At 38.0% G+C, this 21,563-nt stretch overlaps 1 protein-coding gene and 1 non-coding gene across 5 annotated transcripts; one reads left to right on the forward strand and one right to left on the reverse strand.

Annotated features, from left to right (window-relative positions):
- The first annotated feature begins 400 nt into the window (after positions 1-400).
- NUDT13 (nudix hydrolase 13) lies at positions 401-21,266 on the forward strand. Of its 4 annotated transcripts, XM_012762530.3 has the most exons (9): positions 401-500; positions 4,265-4,356; positions 7,513-7,652; positions 11,695-11,829; positions 13,183-13,289; positions 14,461-14,586; positions 14,734-14,845; positions 16,670-16,824; positions 20,060-21,266. In XM_012762530.3, exons 2-9 carry the CDS (start codon positions 4,274-4,276, stop codon positions 20,258-20,260), a joined length of 1,059 nt encoding a protein of 352 aa, XP_012617984.2. In that variant the 5' UTR covers positions 401-500; positions 4,265-4,273; the 3' UTR covers positions 20,261-21,266. The 4 variants fall into 4 exon arrangements, with proteins under 4 accessions (XP_012617984.2, XP_075866209.1, XP_075866208.1 ...); XM_076010094.1 differs by lacking the exon at positions 20,060-21,266 and having other exon boundaries at positions 16,639-16,763; XM_076010093.1 differs by lacking the exon at positions 401-500 and having other exon boundaries at positions 3,736-4,356.
- Positions 15,436-15,564, reverse strand: LOC142875822 (small nucleolar RNA SNORA11). The gene has a single exon (XR_012923104.1). It is a non-coding gene; the product is annotated as a small nucleolar RNA SNORA11 (small nucleolar RNA).
- Positions 21,267-21,563: the final 297 nt, after the last annotated feature.

Raw genomic sequence — 21,563 nt, forward strand, 5'->3', positions numbered from 1 at the left:
AGTTATCTGAGTTCCACCTCCCCTTCATCCTACCCTCACCCTCAGAAGATAGGCCTTCTGTGTATGTGAGTATATTTAATGACTTTATCATTTTGTTATTTAAAAATGGATCTAATACTACTCTACTTTCTCAAAGACACAGTAGTTCCCTTGGCAATAAGATCTTTGAAGATCATGCTTTTGATAATCATGGTTAATTTTGCAGGTGGCAGACACAGCAGTGTGCCTGGGTAATGAACTATAATTCCCAGAGTGCATCTCTAGGAGGATTCTGGGAAGCATTGCAGAAGTATGTGTTTGGCAGCTGTAGTTAACTTTGAAGGACTTAGCAGCCGGCATGGGGATTAAACTACACTTCCCAGAGTGCATCTTTAGGAGGATTCTGGGAAGTGTGGCAGAAGTAGCAATGGTCCCTCCGGGAAGGGCAGCCATTGGAACTTTGGTATTTGGAGTTTCCTGGTTTCTGCTGATTCTTGAAGGTGCCCCCAAAAGAATTCAGAGTGAGTACAATGAAACAGAAACCTGTTCCGGTAGTAAGTATAGGAAGGACTTAATAGGGAGGCATAATCAGAACTTGAAAAAAGCTCTTTGTCACAGCATTTTACAGATATACTGGTAGCTTAGTCTCTTTTCCTTCTTGCAGAAACCTGGGGAATGATCAGTTTTGTACCATAACTATGGAGCAATCTCATTAACCACAGCTAATCACTTTCTCATACTTTTTTTGAGGGTCGTTTAAAAGTGGAACTTATTAACTAATCACATTGTACCTTCATTTTAAGACAGGAAAAATTATTGTTTAGAAAGCAAACCATAAAACTGGTCAGTGAGACTTTGAAATCTGTATTCCAGTTGGTTCCTCGGTTTTGCATATTTCCCAACCCCCACTGAGGTCCACAGTCAAGGAGTGATGGACTTTCAAAAGAGCTCTCTCAAGCACTGCTGAATCTAGCCTCTTCTCTGTGGAAGTAACCACTAGATTTAAGATAGGCTTTTTTATTATACTGTAGTGCTTTGCAAATTAATCTTTCTTCTGGAAAGATGAACAGGATGAGAAAACGTGTGAATCATTTATTACAAGGGGTTCAGAGAAACTGAATCTTATGGACCTTGCCTCATCATATGGATAGTTTTGATAAAAATAATATTATCTTTCATCTCTATCAGGCTTTGTACTTTTTTTTTTTTTTTTTTTTTTTTTTGAGACAGAGTCTCGCTTGTTGCCCAGGCTAGAGTGAGTGCCGTGGCGTCAGCCTAGCTCACAGCAACCTCAAACTCCTGGGCTCAAGCAATCCTACTGCCTCAGCCTCCCGAGTAGCTGGGACTACAGGCATGCGCCACCATGCCCGGCTAATTTTATATATATATATTAGTTGGCCAATTAATTTCTTTCTATTTTTTATAGTAGAGACAGGGTCTCGCTCAGGCTGGTTTTGAACTCCTGACCTTGAGCAATCCGCCTGCCTCGGCCTCCCAGAGTGCTAGGATTACAAGCGTGAGCCACCACGCCCGGCCAGGCTTTGTACTTTTAAAAACATAAATAGCTCTGTATGCTGAATAAAAAAATTATAAAAATAATAAAATAAAAGAGGACTCAGAAAATAAATAAATAAATAAATAGCTCTGTGACCACCAACTCATGAATCAGCAGGCCATGATAATCCATGACTAGCTAAGGTTCATTTTGCAGCAGAAACTAAGGGAAACCAGGCCGCCAAGTACAATGGGCCATATAGATTAGTCAGTAACCACAACTACAACCAGACAGGTCTTGCAATTCCCAGGATCCACTACACTCACCAAAGGAATTCCCTTTGGCCCAGAGGTAATATGGTGAGGTGTGTCTGAAAACAGTGGCCTGGAAATAGCCTTATTGAGCAGTTAGTCACAGGGACTACTATTTTTTATACTCTCTTTTATGTTAAAAGGAATATACACACATGGTTAAAAAATTTTTTTAATACAGAAAGGAATAAAGTAAAAATTACAAATACTTGTTCAATCTTTATCTCTATCCCACTCTCTCAAATTAGTCATTCTTAATAGTTTCATATGTATACTTCTAGTCATTTGAAAAATATAAACAAGTACATATCTAATTTTATATACTGGTGTGTATATGTATGTGTCCTTTATTTATAAATTAATTATGCTAACCAACTAATTATTACTTTTCTTTTTTTCCCTCCAGCTTTATTAAGGTATAATTGACCAAAAAAATTATATATATTTACAGTGTAAAATGTGATGTGTTGATATATGTATACATTGTGAAATGATTACATAAAACAAATTAGCATACCTATCCAACCTCACATACTTACACATTTTTTTTGTGTGGTGACAGCATTTAAGATCCATTCTTTTAGTAATTTTTTTTTTTTCTGAGACAAGGTCTTACTCTGTTGCCCAGGCTGGAGTGCCATGGCATCATTATAACTCACTGCAACCTCAAACTCCTAGCCTCAAGTAAATTTCCTGCCTCAGCCTCCCAAAGTGCTAGGATTACAGGCATGAGCCACAGTGCCCAGCCTCTTTTAGTAATTTTTAAGTGTACAATACATTATTATTAACTGTGGTCACTGTGCTGTACAATAGATCCCCAGAACTTATTCATCCTATCTAACTGAAACTTTGTACCCATTACCCAAGAGGTCCTCAACCCTCCTTGCTTATTTTACTTAATATATATTTTGAATATCTTTCCCTGTTACTATATGTGTATTTTTTCACTGTTCTGTTATTTCCTATTTATTTTTCACAGCTGTGTATCATTCCATTTTATCGTAATTTTCAGTTAACATTCTTGTACATATCCTTTCCTTCCTAGCGTAAATATTTAGACATGGAATTGCTAGGTGAAAGGGATGTTTATTTAACATTTTAATAAATATCCCCAAATTAACTTCCAAATATATTGTACCAATTTACATTCTCACAGTTGTATATGATGTAAATGTTGAGTTTAAATACATTTCTTCCAGTATATCACACTAATTCTTGGGTTATTAAAATAGGATTACACCTGTAATGCTGTACTAGAGTGCTTTGTAATCCACATATCACGTATTGCCTTTTATGAAAGTTAGTTATATATTTGTTTTCTCTCTCCTTCTAGAGTTCCTTTAGGGGAGGGATTTTCATCCTGTACATTTTTGTGTTCCTTAAGGGACCTTGAACAAAGTCAGTACTGAATACTTTGTTGAATGTCATTTACTAAATATATTTTACCCTTGGCTGGGACACAGATTGTAGCCAAAACTGTCCAAGGATTAGTCATCAGTGATTCATAATTATGCAACCAAGAAGTAGGCATAAACTTTAGATGTTCCTGGGTAGTTGAGTGTCAAAGCTTTCTTCCTCAAGCACAGTTAAAAGGGTGGTTGGTTATTTAACTGTACTGATTTTCTCATTTTTTCAGGGGAATTTCTTGAATGTATTACTGCTAATGTGAAAGGTACTTTTCATGATGAAGAAAATATTTACTGATATATCATTTAAAAGGGACTATCTTCTGCAGAATGGATCTTTAGATACAGAATTTTTTTCTCAATGAGCTACAAGAAATAGAAAATGTCTGGATCCATGTGAATTTGCATAGCTGCCTTTTGAAATATTTTCCTAATGGCTGTGGTTTTATATTTTTCTTATCTACAGGATTCCTTCTATTTCATTTTTTTTTTTTTTTTTTTTGAGACAGAGTCTCACTTTGTTGCCCAGGCTAGAGTGAGTGCCGTGGCGTCAGCCTAGCTCACAGCAACCTCAAACTCCTGGGCTCAAGCAATCCTGCTGCCTCAGCCTCCCAAGTAGCTGGGATTACAGGCATGCGCCACTATGCCCGGCTAATTTTTTCTATATATATATTAGTTGGCCAATTAATTTCTTTCTATTTATAGTAGAGACAGGGTCTCACTCTTGCTCAGGCTGGTTTCGAACTCCTGACCTCGAGCAATCTGCCCGCCTCGGCTTCCCAGAGTGCTAGGATTACAGGTGTGAGCCACCGAGTCTGGCCCTATTTCATTTTTATTCTAGGTAGGTAGAACAGGTTTCAATTTGTAGATTAGGAAAGAAGTATTGAAAAGTTGAGATCTCATAGTTAGTGGTAGAAATGCAATTTAGAAGCCAGATCACCTGACTCCTGTTTAGTTCTCTTTCCTTAATATTACAAAGGGATCCTATCCTGGCTTAAAATATAAGCCTCTTGGCAATTCATTACTTTAAATTGCATACTATGACTTTTTTTTAAACTCCTCTTTTCTCTAAGGACCTGACAATGTTCCTGTATTGTGGAATAGCTTGCAGGAGAAAATCTTTTTGGTGCTATAGGCTGCTGTCAACCTACGTGACTAAGACACGGTGAGTTTTGATCAACCTAAACTCTGATTATTACATCTTTGGCCCATTAAAGTATAAACTCTGAACATCTTAAGATCCCATATTGAGAATTAAAGATCTGTGTTAAAGATTTATGTAGGTTAGGTGAGGTGGCTCATGCCTGTAACCCTAGCACTTTGGGAGGCCAAGGTAGGAGGATTGCTTGAGGCCGGGAATTTGAGGTTACAATGAACTATTATGATGCCTTTGTACTCCAGCCTGGGCAACAGAGTGAGACCTTGTCTCAAAAAAACCAGAAACAAACAAACAAAATTATATTGAATAATATTTCATGATGTTTCCTGAAAATTAGGTAGATAACTAACTCTACTCTCTACCATTACCCCACCCTCCAAGAACTAAACTTCAAGGAAAGGTAGACTAGGAAAAAATTCTATAATAACACAGGAAGGTGATAAAGGACTTTTTTGTCTCAGCCTATAGAAATCTGAAATCGCTAACCTGCTCCCATACAGTTTTGGGGTTTAAATTTGTACACCATCTGTGTGGTATGGTCCTAGAACCCCCAGCTTAAGAAATGAATTTAAGTAGCAATCTTGGACTGATAATATCCCTGGGACACATGCAAGTGCAAATGTAGAATTCCTCAGGAGGGATATACTCACAACCAGGGCTTCTTACATAGAAAGCCCTGCCAAACTTAAGAGCCCAGTCCAAAATTTAGAGGCACATTAGCATACAATCCTACATGAGCAAGAGTAAACAAACAACAAAATTGTAATACTCGTGTTAGATATTGTTGGACATTTGTGTTGCTTATACTTCTCAGAGACTCCAAGAAGAATAACAATTATTGAATAGTCTAAAAATTAAGTATATTAAAGTGATTAAATATATTTAAAAATAAATAAAAATTGGTTCATTCCTGGGATTTGGCAAAAAAAAAAAAATAAAAATCATGAGAAAAGAATAAAAGTCTATCAATAAAGAATATTTGGCTGGGCATAGTGGCTTATGGTTGCAATCCCAGCACTTTGGGAGGCCAAGGCTGGAGGATTGCTTAAGACCAGGAATTTGATACCAGCCTGGACAACATAGGGAGACCCTGTCTCTACAAAAAACAGAAAAATTGGCTGGATGAGGTAGTATGCACCTGTAGTCCCAGTTACTCAGGAGGCTGAGGCAGGAGGATTGCTTGAGCCCTGGAGTTCAAAGTTGCAGTGAGCTGTGATCAAGCCACTGCACTCACACTACAGCCTGGGCAACAGAGTGAGACCTTGTCTCAAAAAGCAAAACACATACTCACACCCAGAAACGACAAAAAAAGAATTCTTTATGATACAATGATGTGAAAAAATGTTAAAATATGTTTAAGAAGAAAAGGCTACAAATTAGTAGGCACAATTGATTCTAAATATATATGTATTGATGCATAATATTAATAGTTTGGAGAATGCCAAAGTATAAAAATAATGATCAGACCCAAGTGGCAGGATTGTCCCCTTTTTAAAAATTGATAATTGTATATTCTGATTATTAAAGAATGACTATTTTTTACTGTTATACTAGGGAAAAAACGGTTAAAGTTTAAAAGTAATCTAAATATTTTCAGCCTTGTTAATCTTAATGTAGTGTTTTCCATGCTATTATAACTAAAGGGAGAAAATGAATTTTTAAAAATAGAGTTCCTGACCAAGAGTAGTATAAGGAATTTTTGGATGTCAATTCCAGTTCCAGTGAGGCCTTGGGTTTAAGACCTTAACCTGGGTGTTTTTGTAGATGTTTTGCTTTTTAGGGTCATTAGGGCAAAGCACAGGTTGTACCACTCCTACTGTTCTTTTTACGAAGGCAGCTGTGTTTGTTCTATTGTTTATATTTGGTAACTTCTGAGTGACACATGTCGCTGCTTTGACATACATTGAGTCTTTGCCCCAGGAGGCTGCAGTCACTCACAATAAGTTTAAAAATATCATGAGTCTTAAAAGATCAGGTTTCTCTTGTCTTCTATTTATAAAGAGCTCACTGTAACCCCTTTTATCACACCATCAAAATAGGTTCCTACAGATTACACTGGGGTGCATTTGTCACTTTGCTTTGTATTTTCATGCTGAGCCAACTGTGCTTACTGGTGTTACAAAAGTTCCCAGATCCTACAGAAAATGTCTGCATGCCATTTTTCCCCACTTAAGTGACAAAATATGCTTTATATTTGAGAATCTGTTTTAGGGTCTTTGATAGGCAAAAATGGTTAGCCTTGAGGCCCTAGCAGAATCCACATTCTGTCTCTGCAGAATCACAGGGACCCTGATTTGATTTCCAAAGCTCTTAATGGGACAGACTCAGACCATCCTTAAATGAACGTACTGGCAAAGCCTAGAACTTGCCCCATTACTATTTCTTTGAGAAAGCAATAATATGATGTTCTCTTTTTCCACATTTCATTTTGGCTACTGAAAATGTTATCCTTGTTAAATAGGTTAAGTATAGGCTTCATCAATGGTCCCTTCACTAGAGACAAAGAGCTGACAGTGGCCACTGTGGGAGCTAGATGTTTGAAACAAAGGTACCAAACATACGTTGAAGGTAAAATGTGTTCTTTCTCTTCCCTGGATTGAATGAGCGTTACTGAAGATATGGTGTTTGCTCTTTGTCTGCAGTAATAAAGTTTGTTCCCATCACTAGGTATTCTGTGGTTGATGTTTTATCACTGCACTTGTTTTCCTTTCACTTCACTGCATGTACATTCTTGCCTCACAGCATAATATTGGCAGAGTACCTTGAAGTTCAAGTCAGTAAATATTTATTACCCTTGAAGTTCAATTCAGTAAATATTTATTGAATGGAGCCATTCAATATGCTAATTACTGAGATACAGGGTTGAGTAAGGCAGACCCTGCCCTTAAGGAGATCATGGTCTTTTAGGGGAGACAAATGAACAAATAATATGATAGTGCAACCACAGAAGTATGAGCAATGTATGCAGTAGGACAAAAGGGGGAATGAATGATTTCCTGTAGCCACCTCAGATACTTTTTGAAGCAAATTAGCAAATTAGTAGATAAATAAAGGGAAATAACAGTGGTAAGAGAGTGATACAGGAGCAGAATTCTCAAAGATGAATGCTCTATGAGCACCTAAGTGTGGTTTTGTAAAGGTTTGATTATTTCCCAAATATAGGTATTTATTTGAACTGAAGGAAGATGATGATGCATGTAAAAAAGCCCAGCAGACAGGAGCATTTTACCTCTTTCACAGGCTGGCTCCTTTGCTTCAGACTTCAGCACATCGATACTTGGCCCCCCGGCATAGCCTGTTAGGTAAGTCGAAAGTGGTCCAACCAGTGGCATTGACTAGTCTGTGGGTACTAAATAGAATTCAGTGCATATTGAATTTCTAAGAAGCATCCTTGAACTTTAGAGTTTAGATTTTTCAAACAGCTTTTTAGTCTTAAGCCGGTGTAACTGCTTCTGCCAACTAATAATTTAGTGTGTAAACTCTAATTTTCCACTCAAATATTATTTGGTGATGATATGAATCACTAACGCCTTAAACTAGAAGTTGGCAAAACTGCTGTCCAAATTGGATCTGCTGACTGGTAAATAAATTTTTATTGGAACATAGTCACACTAGTTCACTTATAAATCATTTATGGCTATTTGCACTATAATGTAGAGTTGAGTAGTTATGATAGAAACTGTATGACTCATAAAGCCTAAAATATTTGGTATCTCTTTTTTTTTTGTGACAGAGTCTCACTCTGTTGCCTGGGTAGTGCCGTGGCATCAGCCTAGCTCACAGCAACCTCAAACTCCTGGGTTCAAGCTATCCTGCCTCAGGCTCCCAGGTAGCTCATACTATAGGCATGTGCCACTGTGCCCAGCCAATTTTTTCTATTTTTAGTTGTTTGGCTAATTTCTTTCTATTTTATAGTAGAGACAGGGTCTTGCTCTTGCTCAAGGTGGTCTCGAACTCCTGAGCTCAAGTAATCTTCCCACCTCGGCCTCCCAGAGTGCTAGGATTACAGGCTTGGGCCACCACGCCTAGCCAAAATGAATTTGTTTTGAGAATTCTTTTAGCTTATATACCTAGACATATCTAAGCCATTGGGATTTGGCATTCAAAATGCTAACTTTCAGTTTTATATGATGTCACTCTATTCTGACTAACTTCTAAATATATTGATCAATCAGACAAGAGAAAAATAAAAGGCATCCACATTGGAAAGGAAGAAGGTGAATTATGCTGTTTGCAGATGATATGATTTTATATCTAGAGAAACCTAAAGACTCCACAAAAACAAACAAACAAGCAAAAAACTATTGGAACTGATAGACAAATTCAGTAAAGTTGCAAGATATAAAATTAACATACAAAAATCAGTAGCATTTCTATATGTCAATAGTAAACAATATGAAAAAGAAATGAAGAAAGTAATCTTATGTACAAATAGCTACAAATAAAATAAAATACCTAGGAATAAACTTAATCAAAGAAGTGAAAGATCTCTATAATGAAAACCAAAACATTGATGAAAGAAATTGAAGAGGATACATAAAAATAGAAAGATATTCCATGCTCATGGATTGGAATGATCAATATTGTTAAAATGTCCATACTACCCAAAGCAATCAATCTACAGATTCAATGCAATCCCCATCAAAATACCAATGACATTTTTCACAGAACTAGAGAGAATAATCCTAAAATTTATATGGAACCACAAAAGACCCAGAATAGCCAAAGCCATTCTGAGCAAAAAGAATCAAACTGGAGGAATCACATTACCCGACTTCAAGTTATAATACAAAGCTATAGTAACCAAAACAGCATGGTACTGGCATAAAAACAGACAGACCAATGAAACAGAATAGAGAACCCAGAAATAAATCCACGCATCTATAGGGAACTTATCTTCAACAAATGTGCCAAGAACATACAGTGGGTAAAGGATAGTTCCTTCAGTAAATGGGGCTGGGAAAACTGGAAATCCATATGCAGAAGAATGAAACTAGACCTTTAGCTCTCACCATATATAAAAATCAAATAAAAGTGGATTAAGGACTTAAATATAAGACCTGAAACTATGAAACTACTGAAAGAGAACTTTGGGGAAACACTTCAGGATATTGGTCTGGGCAAGGACTTCTTCAGTGGTACCATCAAAGCACAGGCAACCAAAGCAAAATTGGACAAATGAGAGCACATCAAGCTAAAAAGCTTCTTCACAGCAAAGGAAACAATCAACAAAGTGAAGAGACAACCTACAAAATGGGAGAAAATATTTGCACACTACCCATTTGAGAAAAGATTAATAACAAGAATATATAAGGAGTTCTAACAACTCAATAGGAAAAAAATCAAATAATCCAGTTTAAAAATGGGCAAAGGATCTGAATGGATATTTTTCAAAAGACATACAAACGGCCAACAGGTGTATGAAAAAATGCTCAACACCATCACAGAAATGCAAATCAAAACTACAATCAGGTATCATCTCACCCCAGTTAAAATGGCTTTCATAAAAAAGACAGGCAATAAAGAATGCTGGTGAGGATGTGGAGAAAGGGGGAACCCTGGTACATTCTTGATATGGGAATGTAAATTAGTGCAAGTTCCTCAGAAAACTAAAAATAGAATTACCATATGACCCAGCAATCCCACCGCTAGCTATATATCCAAAAGAAAGAAATTGAATATATTGAAAAGATGCACTCCCATGTTTATTTTAGCACTATTCACAATGGCCAAGATTTGAAGTCAATCTCAGTGTCCATTAGCAGATGAATGAGTAAAGAAAATGTGGTGATGTTAACACCACTATATAACATGATGGAATGTTATGTAGCCATAGGAAAGAATGAAAATCTGCCATTTGCAACAACATGGATAGAACTGGAGAACATTATGTTAAATAAAATAAGCCAAGTACAGAAAGACAAATCTCACATGTTCTCACTCATATTTGAGAGCCAAATATTAAAAACCATTGATCTCATGGAGACAGAGAGTAGAATGATGGTTACCAGAGGCTGGAAAGAGTAATGGGGAGGGGGGCTTAAAGCGGGGGTTGTTAATTGGTAGAAAAAGATAGATAGATAGAATGAACAATATTTGATAGCACAACAAAATGACTACAGTCAACAATAAGTTAGGGTATACTTTAAAATAACTTCAAGAATAGAATTGGAATGTTCCTAATATAAAGAAATGATTGGCCGGGCGCGGTGGCTCATGCCTGTAATCCTAGCTCTCTGGGAGGCCGAGACGGGCGGATTGCTCAAGGTCAGGAGTTCGAAACCAGCCTGAGCAAGAGCAAGACCTCGTCTCTACTATAAATAGAAATAAATTAATTGGCCAACTAATATATATAGAAAAAATTAGCCGGGCATGGTGGCTCATGCCTGTAGTCCCAGCTACTCGGGAGGCTGAGGCAGGAGGATTGCTTGAGCCCAGGAGTTTGAGGTTGCTGTGAGCTAGGCTGACGCCACGGCACTCACTCTAGCCTGGGCAACAAGTGAGACTCTGTCTCAAAAAAAAAAAAAAAAAAAAAAAAAAAAGAAATGATTAATGCCTGAGGTGATGGATATCCCAATTACTCTGATTTGATTAATTCGCATTGTATGCCTATATCAAAACATCACATGTACCCTATAAAAATATACAACTATTATGTACCCATAATAACTAAAAATAAAAAAATTTTAAAATACATGTATTTTGCCAGTGAGTTTCCCTCATAGGTCACATGCTAGAGTACATGAATAGGTAGTTTCTAGCAGTGTAGAAGAACATGAGGACTTCATCAGAAGACACTGAACATTATTAAGAGATTTAGCAACATTATATTGTATTATGAACAAGTATGAGTTCCTAATGAACAAGAACGCAGGTTTTCTCCCTACATAGCACTTGTCTTTTACAGACCAGGATCTCAGATGAGTATTCCACTTTGGCCCAAAAAAGCAGCATAATCTGTAGGCTAATTATAGAACTAGATTGATCTCTGTCGTTTTGTATGACATTTTTTTTTTCAATGCCTTAATAAGTTAAATATCATGCATCTTACTCACTAGGGGGATATATTCTTTTCATGATACAGTCATAGAAGAATACAGTGTTACACATATAAAATTCCTTCTTTGGTCTAAACTCCTCAGATTGCTGAGAAAACTGAGGCCCAGAGAGGTTAAGTGATTAGACCCAGGTTACATAGACAATGAGATACAGGGCAGCAACTGGATGCCAAGTATACCCACTTTAAGCTAAAGTAGCTGATTTCATTTAAGTCTGATATGGCTGTAGTGATTTAATTGAAACCTTTGCTTTTTGCTTTTCTCCCTTCTCCTTTCTGTTTCTTAGAGTTGGAAGGGCTCCTGGGTAAATTTGGACAGGATGCACAAAGAATAGAAGATTCTGTGCTGATTGGATGCTCTGAACAGCATGAAGCATGGTTTGCTTTGGATCTAGGTCTCAACAGCTCCTCTTCCACAAGTGGTACAGAACATTATTCCTACTGAGTACTTGCCAGTGGTTCTCAGACTTTGGGATTTCACATAATAGCTAAATTTCAAAGAAAATTTTGGGAATACAAAAAGGTTCTATTCAACTTTCTGTTTTTTCTTTCAGTCAGGATATAAAAAAAAAACTATCATCTATTATCATCATCATTTAAAATAAAGGATATTTTAACGCTTTCTTTTTTTTTTGAGACAGAGTCTCACTTGTTGACCAGGCTAGAGTGAGTGCCATGGCATCAGCCTAGCTCACAGCAACCTCAAACTCCTGGGCTCAAGCAATCCTTCTGCCTCAGCCTCCCGAGTAGCTGGGACTACAGGCATGCGCCACCATGCCTGGCTAATTTTCTATACATATTAGTTGGCCAATTAATTTCTTTCTATTTATAGTAGAGACGGGGTCTTGCTCTTGCTCAGGCTGGTTTCGAACTCCTGACCTCGAGCAATCCGCCCGCCTCAGCCTCCCAGAGTGCTAGGATTACAGGCGTGAGCCACCGCGCCTGGCTTAACGCTTTCTTTCTAAGCTAGGTGCACAGATGTTTATTATTCTCTGTACCTTTATACATTTTATAGTTCTTAAATATGTCATAAGAAATGTTTTAAAATTCATAACATCATTCTCATTTCTCTTATCAATAGAGGCAAATAAAATGTTTCCTTGGAGTAGCTCTAGGTTCTCAGACTTGCATTTGGGAAGCACTTTGCTATAGGCTTATGGCTCCTATCAGGCTTTGCTTCTCTGTTTAAGGGTCTAGGTGTAAGTAAGTGTAACGATGCTGGAATGAAGATCATATAGGAGCTGTAAGGTCCCATTTCATCTCTTTTCCAGGGATAGCATGTGGCTAACACAAATGTTCTTATTTCCCTGAAGACGATTTGAGAAATACTATGCGCTAATGTTTCCTAAACTGGCCTGAATATAAGAATCACCTGGTGTTTGTTTAAAAAAAAATAAAAGATTTCTGGGCCTTATTCCTCACCTGCTGCTTCAGAATCTCCAGGTAGGGGTTTGAGAAGCTGGATTTTTTTTTTTTTTTTAGAGACAGAGTCTTGCTATGATGCCCAGACTATAAAGCACAGTGGCTATTGACAGGCCTGAGCATTGCACACTATAGCCTTGATCAAGCAATCCTCCCGCCTCAGCCTCTTGAGTAGCTAGGACTACAGGCACATGCCACTGTGCCCAACTGAGAACCTGGATATTTTTTACTTTCCCCAGTTGAATCTTATTGTGTAAGTTTGGGAAACATTGTTTCAACAGGATAGACTGGAGAGGGGCCCTGAGGCAAAGTTTGACATTTGTTTAATTCCATTCTCTCTTCTAATTTTCTAGCCTCATTACAGAAATCAGAAATGGAGGCAGAGCTCAAGGGATCTTTCATTGAGCTGAGAAAGGCTCTTTTTCACCTGAATGTGAAGGATGCCTCCTTGCTTTTCACGGTAAATTTTTATTTCTCAACTCTGTAGGAATTTTAGTAAAGTAGTATATATGGGCGAATCCTTGTGTACATATACAAGGCTAGGGTGACATTTGATTTCTTCTTTTGCAGATCATAGTCCTTTCTACACACTTTGGCAGGACAAAAGTGCTATAAGAAGATTGCTTACTCTTCCTTCTTTTCCCCTTGTTTTTGGCAGAACCACTGTCAAGACCATTTTCTCCTAAGGACATGCAGAACTATAGCAGTAGAATCTATCAGCCTTGTAAACATGTTTAATGACCCACAGCATGACATATATATCATCATGTTTTTCTCTGTTTTTTTTTTGAGACAGAGTCTCATCACTCTATTGCTCAGGCTAAAGTGCCCTGGCATCAGCGTAGCTCACAGCAACCTCAAACTCCTGGGCTCAAGCAATCCTACTGCCTCAGCCTCCAGAGTAGCTGGGCCTACAGGCATGCGCCACGATGCCTGGCTAATTTTTTCTACATATTAGTTGGCCAATTAATTTTTTTTCTATTTCTAGTAGAGACGGGGTTTCGCTCTTGCTCAGGCTGGTTTCGAACTCCTGAGCTTGAGTGATGCTCCCGCCTCGGCCTCCCAGAGTGCTAGGATTATAGGTATGAGCCACCGCGCCCAGCCCATCATGTTTTTACTATCAGAAATTAATTTACATTGCTTTAATGACTCGCCCTCACAGCTTTATATTTTGCTTGCTACAGTATTTTGATCGTCCACTTATTTTAAGAAGAAACCTCTTGTGGCATTAGAAGTGTCCGTGAAAAAAAGAAACCAAAAAGAAATCTCTGAACGTTTTTAGTTGCAAAAACAGAATTTCATCTTTATTGGGGAGGAGTACATGTGAGGGTGTTCAACCATATTGGAAATGTTTTCTTTTTAAGCTGGGTAGTGAGTACATAGGTGTTTATATATTTTATATGTCTCGAATAATTCATAGTATATTTTAAAATATGCTTTCTTTTATTCAGATGCTAGGGGAACATGTTCACATAATTTCCTTATCTTAAAGTCAGTAACCATTTAGAATAGGTGAGCTGGAAAGGGATTGGCATTTCCCTGTGAGTTGCTCTGGATACAAGGCCCAGTGCTGGTAGAGGTGAGCCCCGCATTCTCTCTAAACGAAACCAGGCCTGTCTTTGTATTCCTAGGCTCAGGCTCTTCTCCATTGGCATCATACACATCAGTTTTGCAGCAGAAGTGGGCAGCCCACCAGGAAGAACATGGCTGGCAGCAAGCGTGTGTGCCCTTCCAATAATATCATCTATTACCCACAGGTAAGCATTGCTTTAAGAGGACAGTAATCTGAGAAGACTGTGCACTAAGTACTCTGTCCTGGGGAAGGCTTTCCTTAATTATCTATTCCTTAGCCAAAATAGCAGCCCCAAAGTGCCAGCATCTCAGTTTCCATCCTCCTTTCCTAGGTGGCTCCTGTGGTGATCACTCTGGTGTCAGATGGGACCCGCTGCCTGCTTGTCCGTCAGAGCTCCTTTCCCAAGGGAATGTATTCTGCCTTGGCAGGGTTTTGTGATATAGGTAAGGAATTAATTTGGGGGACTGATAGGTAACATTGGAGGATATGAAATCTTACTAATGGTGGGTATTTCTCTGTCTTATTGCCATAGTGCCATTGTCCTTTTTTTTTTTTTTTTTTTTTTTGAGACAGAGTCTGGTTTTGTTGCCCAGGCTAGAGTGCCGTGGCATCAGCCTAGCTCACAGCAACCTCAAACTCCTGGGCTCAAGCGATCCTCCTGCCTCACATGCGCTACCATGCCCAGCGAATTTTTTCTATATATATTTTTAGTTGTCCAGCTAATCTCTATTTTTAGTAGAGACGGGGTCTTGCCCTTGCTCAGGCTGGTCTTGAACTATTGACCTTGAGCAATCCTCCCGCCTCGGCCTCCAAGAGTGCTAGGATTACAGGCATGAGCCACCACGCCTGGCCTGCCATAGTGCTTTGATTCTCAAGCACATTTTTCCCTATCATGTCAAGAAAACTGCCTTCTGGCATTATAATTTTCTAATATTTTATTAGGTAATTTTTTAAACATACAGTATAGTTGAAAGAATTATACAGTGACCACCCATACACCAACCACCTAGATTCTATAATTTTTTTCTTCTTCACATGAAGGGCATTTGTTCATAGGGAGGCTACAAGTTTTGTGTTCCTCATCACAGTGACCTCAGATTCCTGTTGGGTGTGTTGTAAACAGAGGAGCCATTCTTCAGGCCCCCTGCCCTGAGCATACCCTTAGATTCTATATTTTTTTACTATATTTACTTTATCACTTTCATCTATCTGTCCGTCAGTCCATCTTTTTTTTTTTTAGACAGGGTCTTGTTCTGTTGCCTGGTGCCTGGGATAGAGTAGAGTGGTGTGATCATAGTTCACTGCAACCTCACACTCCTGGACTCAAGCTATCCTCCTGCCTCAGCCTCCAGAGTAGCTGGGACTACAGGCGCATGCCATTGTGTTTGGCTAATTTTTCTACTTTTTGTAGAGATGGGGTCTTGCTCTTGCTCAGGATGGACTTGAATTCCTGACCTGAAGTGATCCTCCTGCTTCAGCCTCCCACAGTGCTAGGATTACAGGCGTGAGCGACTGTGCCCAGCCCCATCTTATTTTTTGGTGCATAGATTGCAGATATTAATTAGTACACTTTAAAAAAAAAATGGAGTCAGGGTCTCTCTCTGTTGTCTGGGATAGAGTGCAGTGGTGTCATCATAGCTCACTGCAAACTCAATACTTTTGGGCTCAAGCATTCCTCCTGCCTCAGCCTCCCAAATAGCTGGGACTATAGATACTTACCACTATGCCCCGCTAATTTTTGTATTTTTTGTAGAAAGGGGGACTTGCTCTTGCTCAGGGTGGTTGCAGAACTCCTGACCTCAAGCAATCCTCTTGCCTTGGACTTCCAAAGTGCTAGGGGTAGGATTACTGGTGTGAGCCACTGTGCCCGGCCCCTAATTAGTACACTTTTCCCTACATATTCAACACACATAACATTAGCTAGAATTCAATATTTATTCACAAATTGCTTTCTTTTTTTCAGTCTTTTGGGGTAAAATTTGCAAGTAGTGAAAAGTGGAGTTTTGTTAAAGCGGAGGGCAGCCGTCGTCTCTCCCACCACCACCCTTACTTTGTATTATAAGTAACCTAGTAAGTAACCTTAAGCACTGAAGTTCAACATCCAACTCTGGACCTGATTCCTATTGTTGCAAAGACTCAGAGGTTTAGGACACTCCCAAGAGTGTTTCATTGAAACTTTGGAGCCGTTTTGGGCTCCTTTCACATATGGGCTATCTGTGTACCCTTCCTGCTACAGGGCTGTCCTGAATTAACCTGAGTGCTTGTAGGTGAAAGTCTGGAAGAGACTGTCCGGCGGGAAGTTGCAGAAGAGGTGGGATTGGAGGTGGAAAGTCTGCAGTACTCTGCATCCCAGCACTGGCCCTTTCCTAATAGCTCACTCATGATTGCTTGTCATGCAACTGTGAAACCAGGGCAGACAGAGGTAAGTTCTTGTTTCCTTTATGCTGTGATATTTCTTTTGCTTCATCCAATCTGCTGGTCAGCAAGTACTTATTAAGCATTTGTCTAGTCCAGCATTGTTTGGATTATACAAAGGTATGTGAAATATGATTTATACCCTCAGGTAATTTGCAATCTAGTAAAGGAAACAAATAATCATCATTCCCCCTTGCATGTAACACCATTCCCCCTTGCATGTAACTCAATCATGAGACAATGTTTTTTTTTTTAAAAACCTGCTGTATTAAAGTATGATTGATGTAGAAAACACTGTAGATATTTAATATATACAACTTGATGCATTTGGAGAGAAGTATATACCCTTGAAACCATCAAACCATTACCACTATCAATGCAATAAACTTACCTATTACCTCCAAAAGTTTCCTCCCACCCCTTTTATTTTTTCTTTTGTGGTAAGAGTACTTAACGTAAGATCTATCCTCTTATCAAATTTGTATGCATGTAATATAGCATTTGTTAATTATAAGCTCTGTAGTATACAGATCTCCAGAACTCACTTTGCATAACTGAAACTTTGTACCCTTTGACTAACACCTCCCCTCCCTTCAGCCCCTGGCAATCACCATTCTACTCTCTGCTTTTATGTGTTTGACTATTTTAGATCCCACATATAAATGAAATCATGCAGTATTTGTCTTTCTATGTCTGGCTTAGTTCACTTAGCATGTCCTTTAGGTCCATCCATCTTGTTGTAAAATGCAGGATTTCATTCAAGGCCAAATAATATTCCATTGTATGGATATACCACATTTTATTTATCCATTCATCCATTGATTAGACATTTTGGTTGTTTCCATATCTTGCCTATTGTGAATAATGCTGCAGTGAACATGGGAATGCAGATATCTCTTCAAGATCCAGATTTCAATTCCTTTGGATATATACCCAAAAGTGAGATTGCTGGATCAAATGGTAATCCTATTTTTAATTTTTCAAAGAACCTCCATATTGTTTTCCACAGTGGCTGCACCAGTTTACATTCTTTCAAGCCAGTATACAGGGTCCCCTTTTCTCCACATCCTTGCCAATACTCATCCTTTATATTTTTGATAATAGTCATCCCAGTAGGTATGAAGTAATATCTGATTGTGGTTTTGATTTGCATTTCCCTGATTAGTGATGTTGAGCATCTTTTCATATACCTGTTGGCCATTTGTATGTCTTCTTTGGAGAAATGTCTATTCAGATCTGTTGTCCATTGTTTTTTTATTTTGAGATAGAATCTCACTCTGTCACCCTGGTTAGAGTGCAGTAGTATCATCATAGCTCACTGCAACCTCAAACTCCTGGGCTCAAGCAATTCTGCTGCAACCTCTTGAGTAGGTGAGGCATACACCACCACACCTGACTAATTTTTCTATATTTTTTTGTAAAGATGGGGTCTCGTTCTTGCTTAGGCTGGTCTCTAACTCCTGATCTCAAGAGATCCTCTCACCTTGGCCTCCCAGAGTACTAGGATTACAGGTGTGAGCCACTGAGCCTGGCTCAGCTGTCCATTTTTTAATTGGATTATTTGTTTTTTGGTTTTGAGTTGTAGGAGTTCAATAGAAATTTTGAATATTAGCCCCTTATCAGATATATGGTCTGCAAATATTTTCTCCCATTCTGTAGTTGTCTTTGACTCTGTTGATTGATTCCTTGGCTGTGCAGAAGCTTTTTAGTTTGATATAATCCTATGTGTCTATGTTTGTTTTTGCTGCCTATGTTTTTGGTGTCATATCTAAGAGATCACTGCCCAGGCTATTGTCTAGAAGTTTATTCCCTATGTTTTCTTCTAAAAGTTTTATTGTTTCAGGCTTTACATTTAAGTCTTTAATCTATTTTAAGTTGATTTTTGTACATAGTATGAGATAAGGGTCAAACTTCATTCTTTTGCATGTGGATATCAATTTTCCCAACACTATTTATGTGATACAATTTATTTTTTATTGTCAAGACTTAAGAGTATCTTGCATATAGTAGGCACGTGATAAATACATCAAATTCAATAACTGATTTCAGGATGTCAAGCTGGTCAGGGTGTTGACGACTAATGATATAAAATTATAGGAACTAGTTGAAAGAGACTTAGTTATCCAACCTCATCTTGCACTTCTGTAGCATCCCTGACAGATGGTCCCTGCCTGCCAAAGTCTGCCTATTGTGTGCTTTGGTTTTTATAGAATATCTAATCTGTCTCAGCTTCCTGTGTACAAAGTTTGCATTACTTTACTTTTTGCAAACAAGATGCTATGCTTTTGATTATTGTTAACCCCTATCCTTTAAAAAAAAAAAGAGCAACATTTGTATATTCTTTTTAAAATTAAAAAAAATTTTTGATTATTGTTGGTACATAATAGTTTTATATCTTTATAAGATACGTGTGGTATTTTGATACAGGCATACAATGTGAATTAGCCAAATCAAGGTAATTGGAGTATCCATTACCTCAGGCATTTATCATTTTTTTTGTGTTAGGAACATTCTGATTCCACTCTTAGTTATTTTAAAGTATACTCTAACTTATTGTTGCTTACAGTCACTTTACTGTGTTATCAAATATTGTTCATTCTAACTATATTTTTGCACCCATTAACCACCCCCACTTTATCCCCCTACCCCTCGCTACCCTACGAGCCTCTGGTAACCATCATTCTACTGTCTGTCTCCATGAGATCAATTGTGTTTAATATTTAGCTCCCACATGAGAGTGAGAATGTGTAAAATTTGCCTTTCTGTGCTTGGCTTAACATAATGTTCTCCAGTTCCATCCATGTTGTTACAAATGGTCGGATTTCATCTTTTTTTGTACATTCTTTTTTAATTGAAAGATTTATATAATAGAGGTACAAAGAAAAATAGATATTATATATAATTTACCCCTTAATGTTAACCACTTAATATTTTAGTATTTGTACTTTCAGGATTTTTTAAAATGTATATTACACATTTTTTTTACTATTTTAAAAATATATTTAATTTTTATCTCTTAATTATATCTCTTTTGCTTCTGGGCAATATCTAGAACTGTTTTTGACCTAACTTGTAGATACCAGGTATTATCTTCTAAGATTGCTTAATTCTGGAGCCATTTTGTCACCTTTGGCCATATTAGTATATCACCTTTTAGTATGTCACCTTTGGTCATAATAGTATTCTAAATTTTGTAGCTGTAGCTCCTAATCTTATATCCTTTTCTTCCTTATGTCTTTCAGATCCAGGTGAACTTGAGAGAATTAGAGGCAGCTGCCTGGTTTAGTCATGATGAAGTGGCCACAGCCCTGAGGAGGAAGGGCCCTAATATTCAGCAACAGAATGAGACTTTCCCATTCTGGTTGCCCCCCAAATTAGCCATTGCCCACCAACTGATTAAGGAGTGGGTAGAAAAACAGACCCATTCTTCTCTGCCTGCTTAGCCCAGATCAAGTCACCTAGATCCCTCTTCTTGGAATGCCTGAGGGGCACACCAGATATCAATTGGCAAAGGGGAAATGACAAAGGCCAGCTTGAGGCCAACCTCATAAGGCAGAACAGAAGGTGAGCCTACCGTGGGAAGCATCAATGAAAGAAGTTCCTACTAATGAGCAATCCAAAATGCCAGTGTGAGAAAAAAATTGATGAGACGTCAACTATCAAACTTAGAGGGAAGGTTGGTTGTGGTGGCTCATTCCTATAATCCTAGCACTTTGGGAGACTGAGGCAGTAGGATCGCTTGAGCCCAGGAGTTTGAGGTTGCAGTGAGCTATGATGATAACACAGAACTCTAGCCTGGGCAACAAAGTGAGATGCTTTCTATAAAAAAAATAAATAAATAAAATTTTAAAAATTTAAAAAAAATCAGAGAGAAGGGTAAAGCATTAGTTTGGATATAGGCTCTTGTTATTGAGAATGTATAGCAAATTTCAAGTCACTACTGAGTTACTTTTTATCCTCACAGAATTAAGAAAAATAGCACAATATAACATTTTTGAATTCATGCACAGGTACATTGTTGTATGTGGTAGTTAAATAAAAGTCATATTTAAGTCATTTGAAGGAATGAGGAAGGTAAAAGCTAAAGTCTACCTCAGAATACTGTGCAATAAACCAGATGCAATGAGGCTCTGTTGAAGGAGTTTAATCTCAGTGGGACTCATGATGGTAAATCTCTTTTGCTATTTTCAGCTCTGTTACTTACCCAGTTTGTGACTTAGGGAAAAGACTATCACTTTCTCATGCCTGTTTTCCTAAATATAAAACAGCTGGTATTTGTACACCCACTAAGTGTTGATTAACTGTAACCAAGAGATTAGTGAAGATAAACAAATGCCAAATCTAAACTATTTCTTCAACTTTATGGGATAAACTAAACTTAGGATTTTTCATCATTCATATATGCCATTCTGTACCTTGTCATAAGGGAAATAAATATATTTCCACACCTTTGTTTAGATGTATTTTTCTGTCCTGTGAATGGATAAAATTTTAGAAAGTGAGAACTTGGGGTAGGGGAGAGGATCTCTTTATCAGTATGACAATTAAATATTTAAGTCCAGGTTCCTAGTCTGTGAACGACTGAAGTAATGTGCAGAAGAATTACTGTTAGAGGTATGATTAAAAAGAGGAATGGCTGGGGAAAGACTCATATCTTCAGAAGATTCTCTGCCCTAATTGGTGATTAAAGACACAAGCTCCAGAGACCCTAGGATCAGAGGTCCTCAAACTTTTTAAACAGGGGGC

Source organism: Microcebus murinus, chromosome 14 (genome assembly GCF_040939455.1).
Source record: "Microcebus murinus isolate Inina chromosome 14, M.murinus_Inina_mat1.0, whole genome shotgun sequence".
Lineage (NCBI taxonomy): Eukaryota > Metazoa > Chordata > Mammalia > Primates > Cheirogaleidae > Microcebus > Microcebus murinus.

Excerpts from the sequence above, each read along its gene's own strand:
- NUDT13 (XM_012762530.3), top strand. The coding sequence starts at position 4,274 with ATGTTCCTGTATTGTGGAATAGCTTGCAGGAGAAAATCTTTTTGGTGC. Across the intron at positions 4,357-7,512 it reads ACCTACGTGACTAAGACACG|GTATTTATTTGAACTGAAGG; the intron begins GTGAGTTTTGAT and ends TCCCAAATATAG. Across the intron at positions 14,587-14,733 it reads ATATCATCTATTACCCACAG|GTGGCTCCTGTGGTGATCAC; the intron begins GTAAGCATTGCT and ends CTCCTTTCCTAG.